General features: G+C 40.0%; 1 protein-coding gene across 2 annotated transcripts in view; it reads left to right on the top strand.

Moving 5' to 3' along the window:
* The first annotated feature begins 208 nt into the window (after positions 1-208).
* The window catches only part of mtf1 (metal-regulatory transcription factor 1), a 41,388-nt gene continuing 28,620 nt past the window's right edge, over positions 209-12,976 (top strand). For both annotated transcript variants that reach the window (XM_052147685.1, XM_052147684.1), the window contains exons 1-3: positions 209-273; positions 692-758; positions 3,484-3,982. In XM_052147685.1, coding sequence (XP_052003645.1) covers positions 228-273; positions 692-758; positions 3,484-3,982 — 612 coding nt within the window. In that variant the 5' untranslated portion in view covers positions 209-227. The remainder of the gene's footprint in view (positions 274-691; positions 759-3,483; positions 3,983-12,976) is intronic.

The raw sequence follows: 12,976 nt of genomic DNA, 5'->3' as shown, positions 1-12,976 counted from the left end.
TTTTTACATTCGTGAATTCACTTATTTTTTTGGGAAACTCCTAACATTTATTTGTGGATCTCGTTCAATTTATTTGCGAAACAACTTTCTATTTGTTAATCTCTTTTCATTTATAAGTTAATATGACACAATTCTGTCTCCATACGAGAGCTAGAGGAACTGAACACTGAAGTCAACTGATCTGGAGTCAGTCTGCGCTGATCTCACGATGGTGCCGCTGGAGAGCAATGAACACACAATGTACACAACATTACACAGGCCATTATAACACAGGTAAATACATGAAGTTATTTTTATCGTATTGATATGATGGTATAAGAGCGTGTTGTTGTCGTTTGTGTGTTTTAATGGCTTGTCTTGATTTGATTGGTTTCTGTTCAGTGCTAACTAGTTAAATCTGTTAGCACACATCCACCCTACATTACATTACACTACTTTAGCATCTCAAATTCACCCTGAACAGTGGATTTTACACATTAACGGAATAAAACGACAAATATACTGCACTTTTGTCCCACAACAGTGTGTATTATAGTTTATAAACGGATGTTAATGGTGTGCATGTGAAGCTAACGCTTTTCATTGATGTGAATGGAGACTAGCACTTTAGCCTGTTAGCGTCTATATGTACTCGTATCTTAGACAAAATACTACTGTTTTAATTGATTACATGAAATTTATTTTATTTCAGTGTCTTTGTCTATTAATGCTGAAATGACGGAAGCACTTGAACTGATGACTGGAGCGTCAATACTCAGGTGAGCTAAGCAGTTAGCATTAGAGACATGACAGTCCTTTTTTTTAATTAATAATTGAATCACTTCGAACTCAGTATATCATATAATATAGACAGTATGTCAGACTCGCATGTGTTTGAAGTCCTGTGATGATTTTGATGGATGACATGTGACTGTCACTAATGTCAAAGTGAACATGGAAACTTCTAGAAAGTGTCCATAATGACAGAAGGCACGAGAGTCCGATAACAGCCTATGCTTTTTGATCTGAAGGGTTCTTTGTTGTCACAACATGTCCATCACTTTGGGGCATAATATCTGCTTTATAACTAGTCCAGTATACTAGAGAAATCTATTCAATGTTGACTGTGTTTGTGTCCCTAAACCTAGTAGTGAGCTGACTACCAAGACAGCATTTTTGGGCGTCATGTTATGGAAACAGACATCCAGGAAAATAAATATAATAATAATAAATGTTTTTCTTACTATTCTAACTGCAAATCATGTTTATTTATACATTTCAAAAATAAACCCCTAATTTTATAAAATACATAAACTTTTCCCTTTAAAACACAAGCAGGCTGACAATTATCAGGGCGAGAGATGTTTTTCCAGTACATGGAAATTAATAATTTAGCATTTAACATACATAGACCTACCAACTTAGCTGGATTCTTCAGTTTCAGATTTATGTGAAATATGCCTAATATACAAAGCTTACGTCTTTCCAAAAATGCTGTATTACTTCACATTACCAGATACAATGATTTAAGTTACCTTTTTATGAATTACACGCTTAAATCAATACAATATAATTGGATAATGAGAACATGTATTACTCCAGAAAAAATAAATAAGTTAAACTCTGACATATCTGATATTTGTTTCAAGCTTTCATTATATTAATCTCCAACAGCTGAAGGTGCAGACAGGAGAACTTTATGGAATAACAACAGCACCGCAACAGCGCCACCTGCTGTACAGGAGTGAAATACTATGGTTTAGGTTCATCTTTTTACAGTCTCGGTGTGAATTGGCCTTCCATCATAGGTTCGTCTTGCGAAATTGTCACAGATTTGGTGTGAACAGGCCGTTAGACAACATATTTGGGCATCATAAGCTAGTAAATTGTCAGCATTTTTGGGCAACACAGTCTCAACTTAGTGACTAGCCTGTCTAGGCAGCATTTTTGTGCATCAATGGCTGTGTCAAAAAACAGGAAAATGCTGCCTTCGGAGGCTGTATATGGAGGCAGGATGAAAATATGGTGCTTTTCAAACTGTTTGGAGACCAGTTTCCTTAAGAGTTCCATTCATTCAAAACAGCTGTCAGTTAAGATATTAACTGATTAGGCAGCAAATCAGCTGCTTTTGTTTTCAGATGCAGCCATTGTCTCAACTTAGTGAGTTGCCTATTTAGACAGCAGTTTTGGGCGTCTTAACCTAGTGAGGTGTCAACCTAGAAAGCATTTTTGGCAACAGAGTTTCAAAGCCTAGTAAGCTACCTACTGAGACAGCATTTTTGGCAGCAGAGTCTCAAAGCCTAGTAAGCTACCTACTGAGACAGCATTTTTGGCAACAGAGTCTCAAAGCCTATTAAACTGCTTACTTAACATTTTTGGGCATCTCAAAACCTTTTGAGTCTCAACCTGGCAGGCTGCTATTAGACAGCATTTTTGGACATTGCATTTTCAAATCTTAATGAGTAGCCTATCTAGACAGCACTTTTGGGCATCATATTGTCAAAATCCAGTGAACTGCCTGTCTGGACAGTTATTTGGGCATCAAAGCCTTTAAACATAATGAGCTGCCTACCTCCTAGACAGCATTTTTGGTTATCCTAGTCTCAAATCCTTGTGAGTTCTTATTTAAACAGCATTGTTAGCCATCATACCCTAGTAAGCTGCCTGTCCAGGCAGCATTCTTGGGCAACTCATTGTCAAATCCTAGTGAATGGCCTATCTAGACAACATTTTGGGCAATACAGTCTCAAAACCTAGTGAGTTACCTAGTGAGTTATCTATCTAGACAGCTTTTTTGAGCATCATAATCTAGTGAGCTCCCTACCTAGATGGCTTTTTGGGCAGCATATTATCAAAATCTAATGAACTTCCTATCTGAACAGAATTATTGGCCATCACAATCTCAAAACCAAGTGAGTTGCTTATCTAGACTGCATTTTTTGACATCAACCTAGAGAGATGCCTATCTGGACAGCATTTTTGGGCATCAGAGTCTCAACCTAGTGGGTTCCCTACCTAAACAGCATTTTTGGGCATCGTAATCTAGAGGGCTGCCTATCTAGACAGCATTTTTGGGCATCAAAGGCAAACATTTTCAGTTCACACTTATTATGTCAAAAAATACTGTCTATATTGACTGCTCACTGCGTATTTAAGGTCAGTTTTTGAAAGATCATTGTGGTTGTTTTTGTGATAGTTGCATGTCAACAGTGGTTTCAGATTACACATACACATTCATCCTGATTGTTTTGGAACAACAAGTTACAGGAACACCAGTTAAAAATAGTTTCCCTGCATTGTCCTAGTTTCTTGTCATGAAAGTGGTTGTTATTATACAGTAATGTCATGCTTTATAGTTACTTGTGTCAAGTTGTACTTCTTGATACATAATGTACTAATTCTGTTTACTAAATCAATAATGAATGAATCCACAGTCTCAAGTTTTGATATAAACTACAAATGGCTGTTTTCTTTACATTGACCAACTCTTTAAACCTCTTGTAGCTGCACTAAAAGCAAGCACATTGACACAAACCCAGGACTGAGCTCCTCTGTCAGGATCATGGGAGAGAATGGTCCTTTCACAGAGACCGACATGCTCTTTGAAGATGAAGAAGAGGACATAGACAAACTGGCCAGAGAGGAGGAAGATGAAGACAAGTTGGCCAATTTTGACAAAGATGACTGCATCATTTCGGGACCCTCATCCTCCTCAAGAAGGATTTATGATCGCACCACCGTGCTCATCGAGCAAGACCCCATCCGATTGGATGAGGAAGGAGAGGAGGATGGGATGACCTTCTTGCAGGATGGCGAGGGGGATGAGGGTTCCATGGCCTTCATGGCTGACCCGGATGGCATGTCGCAGGGCTACATTCACCACACCATCTCTCCAGACCAGATCCAGTTCATCATTAACCCGGGCTCCACGCCTATGCCACGAAACATTGAGGGGGCCACACTGACGCTACACTCCGAGTGCCCAGAGACCAAGCAGAGAGAGGTGAGGAATATATTTTTTTAACAGTTCATGCTGGACTTTATGAAACAGAGAATTGATCTTTTGTGAAGCTCCACCCCAGGGTCCGAAAATAAGGTGGCTGGTGGATGAAAAAATTAACCAGCAGTCAGATTTCTTACTTAAGTGTACAAATAAACAATACTGTATGCATGTTTAAAAATGAACTGCATTTTTAAACAGTTGTATTGTTTTATTATTTATGAAATATTGAATTGCCAGATAGTCCATTTAGAATGTTTTTCTTTTTGTTATCTTCAGAATTATCTTCAGATTATTCACTTAAATTTGTATTTTAAAGTACATGTTGTTAGATGAATGACCAGTAACTCTCATGAGCCTAAAGTACACAACACAATAGCAATTCTTGGTTTACTTGAAGTGAGTTAATTAATTAATTCAATCAGCTGCAATGGATTCGTCAGTCTTTTTTGATTCACTAATAAGAGCCGGCTCAAAATAGTCATTTGTTTGTGAATCAGATTACACTGTCGCTTGTTATGCACGTGCTGTAGATTCAAAAGAACTGGCTCAATAGAGTAATTTCTTTGGGAAACGGTGTACTGGTAGTGCATCAGTAGCATTGCTGTGTACAGGAGACACTGTGTTATTTTATTCCAGTTTTCTGTCCACATCACCGGAATAATGCACGTGCAAGAACCATGTAATAATAATGAAACAGAACATCATGAAAATAATTTGGTTTATATTATAATGCAATCATTACCATATGGGATTGTGGGTAATTAAAACTTACTCGGACATCCACTGTAAATCCATGGTCTTCCCTTCATCCCAATGGCACGAACACTCCTGTACATTACTTTCATCTTGCATCGAGATGAACTGCTTTGGTCTGTGCCCACTGGCGTGGGAGAAATCGGCTCAGCCCCACTCACCATGCCGAGTTTGTAATATACAAAGCCAGTGTGTAATTTCTACTATTTGCTTTCAGTACACTAGCAATGATGTCATCTTAAATGTGCATGATTATGGTTCAAAAGGTTTTAACTTATTTTTCAAATGCCCAAAGTATAGAAAGAAACAGTGTTGATATATTAAACTTTTGCATACCCAGCTACAGAAAGAATGGGCCTCATTCATGAAAAGTTCGTAAATATATGATTATATTCGGAGCAATTTGCATGTAAAATGGACCTTCTCGAAGGTCTATCTAGACTCAAAACCTAGTGAGCTGTCTATCTAGACAGCACTTTTGGCCATCATAATGTCAAAACACAGTGAGCTGTCTATCTAGACTGCATTTTTGGCCATCAACCAAGTGAGTTTCCAATCTAGTCGGCACTATTTAGCCATCACAGTCTCAACCCAGTGAGCTGTCTATCTAGACAGCATTTTTGGCCATCACAGTCTTGAAACCTAGTGAGCGTTTGTCTAGACAGCATGCTTTGGCCATTACAGTCTCAAAACCTAGTGAGCTGTCTTTCTAGACAGCATTCTTTGGCCATCACCGTGTCAAAACCCTTTGAGCTGTGTATCTAGACTGCATTTTGGGCATTACAGCCTCAAAACCAAGTGTGTTTCTTATCTAGATGGCTCTTATGACCATTATAGCCTCAACTTACCATTTTACGATATTTTTTAAATTATTTCCACAAAATTAAACACAGGACTTCCATAGACTTGCATTTGAAAGACGTAAAAACTTGTGTGTGTGTGTGTGTGTATAATAACTAGGAATGCCACGGTGTGAGATTTTGACAGTTGTTATAAAAAAACAATAAACATATTTAACCATGTAAAGGGATTAATTTAAATGGGAGGCAAGAACCGGCTTGACAATATAAATAATATTTTAATAAGGAACTAAAAAAAAAAAAAGACAAACACACAAATGTGTTGGACAGCTGCCTGAAAATCTCTGTCTCTGTCCCACTGCAGTCTCCAGTCGACCCTTGTCCCTCTCTGAGGCTTGATTAGCCTGATTAGGGGCCGGGTGTGTAGAATCACGACCCTGCCCCGCCTTCCGCCCTGTCACAAATCAGTTTTACAATTATTTGCAAATTATCTTTTTATATAAGAGCACTGAGGCAAAACAGTCTTTTCATATCAAAATTGAATGTGTTAGTTGATGAGTTTTGTCAGAGATATATGGACATACATATGGAAAACAGATAAATGCACGATAAGTAAATAGGAGGTATATAATTAGTGATGCTCCAACATAGGGCACAACACTGCTTATGTGCATGCCGAGTTTATGTGCTTCAATGTAACAAGCGTGCTAGAAGAAATTAACAAATGTAACTGGAAGATGCATAATATTGGGAACATTGCAATTAAAGTCTGATAATGACTCAAATAAAATGTATTGTTGAATGCTGTGAATTTGTGCACTAGCAATGCTAAGTAATGAGGGCAGTTTAAAAAATTACTTCTTAAAGACCATGTACACACTGCAGCTAAATACGGTGGTCAGTTCACCATTTAGTGCTTAATCCTGTTCTATACTCACGCAGTTCGGTAATTTACAAGAGTGACAACCGCATTCTACAACCATATTTACTCTAAAAAAAATTTAGGTAATGACAACTAGGGCTGGGTATCGTTCAAAAATATTTGATATCAATACCAATATATTGACTTCGTTACCAGTTCCGATACTTCGGTCAGAAAAAAAAAAACTCCACAGGAAAACGATGAACACTGGTATTACCGCTGGTTGGACGCTAGGTGGTACTATGGGATAATTTTTGGTAAACATGGTTAGGGTTAAGCTTACAATAAATAAAGACACCTTGATTTCAAACTTTTAACTTCATTTTTTTATTTATTTTAACTAAAAGTTCAAATGAAACTGGAAAAAAATAAGTGCATTTAATATGTGTTGTTCAACTTTTGAAAGATGGTTTTACAACCAGAAACCATGGGTTACCGGCGAGGTTCGCGCGGCACTCAATGTGCGGTCCTCCGCTTTTAATTCTCCTAACGCGGAGGAGCGTAAACAAGCCAGTTATGCCCTCCGTAACACCATCACTGCAGCCAAACGCCAGTACAGGCACAAGCTTGAAGGTCAGTTCAACACCACTGACTCCAGAAGCATGTGGCAGGGAATTAATACATCACGGACTACAAACGGAATAAAGACTCCGCCATGAACATCGCTGCATCTCTCCCGGACGAACTTAATACATTTTATGCCCGTTTTGAGGACAATAACACCGCCCTCGCGGAGAGAGCACTCGCTGCTGACGCTACAGAGGTTGGTTCACTCTCCGTCTCTGTTGTGGATGTAACCCGATCCTTCCGACGGGTGAACATCCGTAAAGCCACGGGCCCAGATGGCATTCCGGGCCGCGTCATCAGAGCGTGCGCGAATCAACTGGCTGGTGTTTTTACGGACATTTTCAATCTGTCCCTCTCCCTGTCTGTAGTCCCCACATGCTTCAAAACATCAACCATTGTGCCTGTACCAAAGCAAGCCACAATCACTTGCTTAAATGACTGGCGTCCTGTTGCTCTGACCCCCATCATCAGCAAATGCTTTGAGAGGTTAATCAGAGATTACATCTGCTCTGTTCTGCCCCCCTCTTTGGACCCATTGCAGTTTGCCTACCGCAACAACCGCTCCACTGATGATGCCATTGCATCTACACTACACACTGCTCTCTCCCATCTGGAAAAAAGGAACACATATTTGAGAATGCTGTTTGTAGACTACAGCTCAGCATTCAACACCATAGTGCCCTCCAAGCTTGATGAGAAACTCCGGGCTCTGGGCTTAAACAGCTCGCTGTGCAGCTGGATCCTGGATTTCCTGTCAGGCAGACGTCAGGTGTTTAGAATGGGCAGCAACATCTCCTCATCACTGACCCTCAACACTGGAGCCCCGCAGGGCTGTGTTCTCAGCCCCCTACTGTATTCCCTATACACACATGATTGTGTGGCAACACATAGCTCCAATACCATCATTAAGTTTGCTGACGATACGACGGTGGTAGGTCTGATCACTGACAATGATGAAAGAGCCTACAGAGAGGAGGTGCACACTCTGACACGCTGGTGTCAGGAGCACAACCTCTCCCTCAACGTCAGTAAAACCATGGAGCTTGTGGTGGATTTCAGGAAGAAAGACAGAGAACACAGCCCCATCACCATTAATGGAGCACCGGTAGAGAGAGTCAGCAGTTTCAAGTTCCTCGGTGTCCACATCACTGAAGAACTCACATGGTCCGTCCACACTGAGGCCGTTGTGAAGAAGGCTCACCAGCGCCTCTTCTTCCTGAGACGGCTGAGGAAGTTTGGAATGAACCACCACATCCTCACACGGTTCTACACCAGCACTGTAGAGAGCATCCTGACTGGCTGCATCACCGCCTGGTACGGCAATAGCACCGCGCACAACTGCAAAGCCCTGCAAAGGGTGGTGCGAACTGCCAGAAACATCATCGGAGGTGAGCTTCCCTCCCTCCAGGACATATACACTAGGCGGTGTGTGAAAAAAGCTCGGAGGATCATCAGAGACTCCAGTCACCCGAGTCATGGTCTGTTCTCACTGCTACCATCAGGCAGGCGGTATCGCAGCATCAGGACCCGCACCAGCTGACTACATGACAGCTTCTTCCCCCAAGCAGTCAGACTGTTGAACACTTGATCTATCAGGATCAATAATTAGCACTGCACTTTATTCATCTATAATCTCACACTGGACTGTCAACATATTCTCCTCAATTCAACTACTTATATATATTTCATATACTCCCACTTATTGTATATTGTGTATTCTATATTGTGTGTATTATCTACTGTACATTGTATATAATTATTGTGTTGTGTAAGTATGTGTACATTTGATATGTAAATTGTGTTGTGTAAGTATGTTGTTTATTGTAATTGGTATATGTCTCGTCACTGTCATAACTGCTATGTTGCTCGGAACTGCACACAAGAATTTCACCTACTGTTGCACTTGTGTACATGGTAGTGTGACAATAAAGTGATTTGATTTGATTGATTTGAACAGTTGTGAACATCTCTCTGGCAAATAAGCTTCATCCGTGCATTCTCTACCTGTTGGGTATTTCGTTATCCAGGAAAATATATAATGTGTGTGAATAAATTCGTTTTGTTCCCTCCTTCATGATATATATATATATATATATCCAATTATATTGGAAACCTCAGGGCTCAGGGCTGAGGGATTCTTGCTTTATTGATTTGGCATTGAAAATGAAATAATTTATTTAAAAAATGAAAAACTTAAATCAAATACATTTCTAAATTCAAATTGTAAACCAAACTAAACAAAAAAACGAATAAATAAATAATAAAGTGATAAAATAATATATATATACATGTACATAACCACTTTTCCATTTACCGTCAGGCAAGAATCCGTCTAAACATGCTGATGGAAAATTACTTACACAAATGAAGACATAAAAACAATTATAAATGTAAAATAATAATTATAATGATGATAATAATCAGTGAAATATAAATCATGGTTCGAGGTGAATGTGTTTTGTATTATTTTACAGGCTGCAGATTTGCGTTCACATATGGAACTCAAACCATTTCCTGATACTAGTGTTTTTCCTTGATGCCTAAACACAGCCAATTAGATTTGGGCACATCTATCATGCTACATGCTTATCACTGATGTTGACGAGATAAACCCCGTAGGTATCGAAATTTGGTATGAACAACAAGACATTTTTCAATACTCGATTGTTTAGGGGCAATTCGGATACATTTTGGCTTACACCGAAAACTCTTTATATAATAATATTATATTAATAATATATATATATATATATATATATATATATATATATATATATATATATATATATATATATAAAATGTTGCCACGTGTAGCCTAAATAAAACATTTCACTTTAAATTAACCATGACATTTTTAACGGTTAATAGTGAAACCATACAAATCGCAACATCCCTAATGGAAACAGTTTCTTTTAAAAGCTTAGTGAAGTGTCAGTTGAGTTAAAATGCTGATTCACTGAAGGCAGAGTTTGTGTTGGTTCACATGTAAAGCGAGTGTACTTTGACATTTATTGTCAAACTGGATGTTAAATGAGCATTAAATTAGTATTTTTCTTAACCTGATAAGCCCATTTGTGTCTGTGTCATTCACACATGTTTGAGAGATTTGCTTGTTCGTTGAATCCATCAGACAAGCTGAAAAAGAGGCTTTGTTGAATTCCTGGCCTTTGTTTGCAAGGGGTGTCTCGTCGCCACAGGATCTTCCACATGACTTCACATCAGAGCTCTGGATCCAGCCTTGCTCTGCTTTTACAGCTGCTTAATGGTCCATTTGTAATCTTTCTGCAATGCTCTAAAGAGTGTTAAAGAAGAGGATTGACTTTGGTTACCTGATCATATAGGCCTAGGCCGTGTTTGATCACTTGTGTTAGTAAATGTGGTCAACCTGGTCTCGTAGTTTTACGTTAGTATACCTACATTTTTGCAAAATGATCTTCACATGGCTTGTTGTGCATATTAGAGCAGTTTCCTGTTGAAATTAACACTTAGAGGCTCTACAACATCAATGACTTTTAATAACATTCACACACAATCCTGAGGAAAACAGCAGATTTGTACTTTTTTTTTTTTTTTTAAACCATGTTCCTCACACAATGCTATATTATGACATCCAAACACTTTTACTTTAGCGCATGACATGACTTTGTGAAGTGATACATTTGCGTTACATAACCAACAACATTTACAAGCTTGTTCAGCTGTGATTAGGGCTGCACGATTCGGGAAAAAAGTCATATTACGTTTATTGAGGTTCATATTGTGATATGCGATTGCGATATAATAAACAAATGGTATCATGAGTTAACTTGCTTGGTTATCAAGGAAAATGCACAAATAGATTACTGATAATGCTGAAATGTGTATTTTTCAACTCAAACATACAAACATGCAACAACTATATATTGTTTTCAAATTAAAATATTTTTACAAAATTAAATAATATCTTTGCATTACTGCAAACTTGTTATTTTCTCAATATTACACCTAAATAAAATAGAACAATAAATAAGAACATACACATTTTCACGAAAATAAGATTGTCCAAACAAACAGGGACATTTAGGCAGGATGCCACATGTACTTTTTATAAATTCTTTTGAAAAGGAAACTGGATATAAAAGTGTGGTTCACTCAAACCACTAAAACTGTTGTTGTTGTGCGTTTAAATATATATATATACACACATACATTTTATTGTTTTAATTTTAATGTTATTTTTCACATAAGATTGATCTTATGATTATCTCAACAATGATGCAACATGTTGCAAGTTGCAGTCAGTGGGGATGAGAGACGAGCGTCTCCGTGTTAGAGTGCGCATCAGCCGGCGGAACTTTAAATCTCTCCCACTCAGATTGGGTCTCTTCCGCGACTGGTTGAAGCGGCTCTGACCACACCGAGAATGACAGTTTTGGAGTTTGTGGCACACTCCCGTACATGGCACGCTCCTGTATTATATGAACTTTAATTAAGGATAAAATTAAGACATATCGCAAAACTGTGATCTATGTTTCTATCAGACACTCGAGCTGCAGACAGCGGGGGTGAGAGATGAGCGTCTCCGTGTTAGAGGGTGCATCAGCCGGTGGAACTTTAAATCTCTCCAGGTCTCGACTCCCGCTCAGATTTTGTCTCTTCCAGAACTGTTTGAAGCAGCTCTGACCGCACAGAGAATGACAGTTTTGGAGTTTGAGCTTATTTACATGTCACGTTCCCGTATTATATTAACTTTAATTATTGATGAAATAAAGACTTATCGTCAAGCCGTGATCTGTGTTTCTGTGTTATTTTTTCTGGCCACCAGTTCAGTGTCTGCTCGGCATTCATCTTCCCCTGATTTCCACTCTGAACACCGGAAACTCACATGACATGACCACACTTGCCACTCCCTAAACTGAGACTGACTGGTCATCTTTTTATTAGCAGTGTAGAAAATGGGCAAACAGCTAACAGAGAGAATGGGCTGTCATGTCCACACATGCACTTATTTATTTAATAAAATCGCAGCATTTGCCGTCATATAATCGCACAGGCTGACATCGCGATAGCGATCTGATTAATCGTCCAGTACTAGCTGTGATTAAATTATGCAGTAGCTCAACTGATAGGGCATTGCACTTACAATGCAAAGAATCGGGGTACGAGTCCTGAAGAGCATGCAAGCCCAAAGTGTCATAGAAACACGTGTTTCCATGTCAAATTTGCCTTTATAACACTATCGGTTATGTTTAGGGTAGAGAGGTCGGTGTGGCAGGGTGGAGGGCGGGGCCGGGTCGTGATTCCGAACACCTGCACCCTAATCAGGCTAATTAACCCTCAAGAGGGATAGAGGGCGACCGAAGACGGCAGTGCGATAGAGAGAGAGATTTATGGGCAGCTGTCCGACACCTGTGTGTGTGTTTGTCTTTTTGATTTGAGTTTTATATTAAACTATTATTTATATTGTCAAGCCGGTTCTCGACCTCCTCCTTTCCATTAATCCCTTTACACTGGTGCCGAAACCCGGGAAGGGATGCACCTTAGTAGATTCCTCGCAACTACCATCCACCCCAATGGAGCAGCCGCAGCCATCTGCTGGGGGACGGAGGAGCCCGGCTGCCTGAGAGTGGGCAAACTGCCGCTGACCACGAAGGGAGAAGGGCTCCTAGCTGACCGCCTGGAGCGGTCAGGGGTGGGGGGAGACCCCTACCAGCTGCTAAACACGGCGAGGTCATGATGACCGCCGACCGCGAGAGGGGAGGTGCTCCCGGCCGCCCGCCTGGAGCGGGAGAACTGCTGCCAGGGGCGGTGGAGACCCCTTCTGTTTCCCGAGAATGCAGCGGGGCGTTTTGTCCTCCAGGGGCCGGAAGACTGCCTCCGATCCACCTGGGGAGGCGCGGCTGTCGTCCATTAGAGGGTGGAGGAGTGGGTGGAGGAGTGGCTGAATACCAAGCTATGGAGTATCTGAGAACC

The sequence above is a fragment of the Xyrauchen texanus genome, chromosome 17 (genome assembly GCF_025860055.1).
Source record: "Xyrauchen texanus isolate HMW12.3.18 chromosome 17, RBS_HiC_50CHRs, whole genome shotgun sequence".
Lineage (NCBI taxonomy): Eukaryota > Metazoa > Chordata > Actinopteri > Cypriniformes > Catostomidae > Xyrauchen > Xyrauchen texanus.
This window is presented reverse-complemented; position numbering and strand designations above follow the sequence as displayed.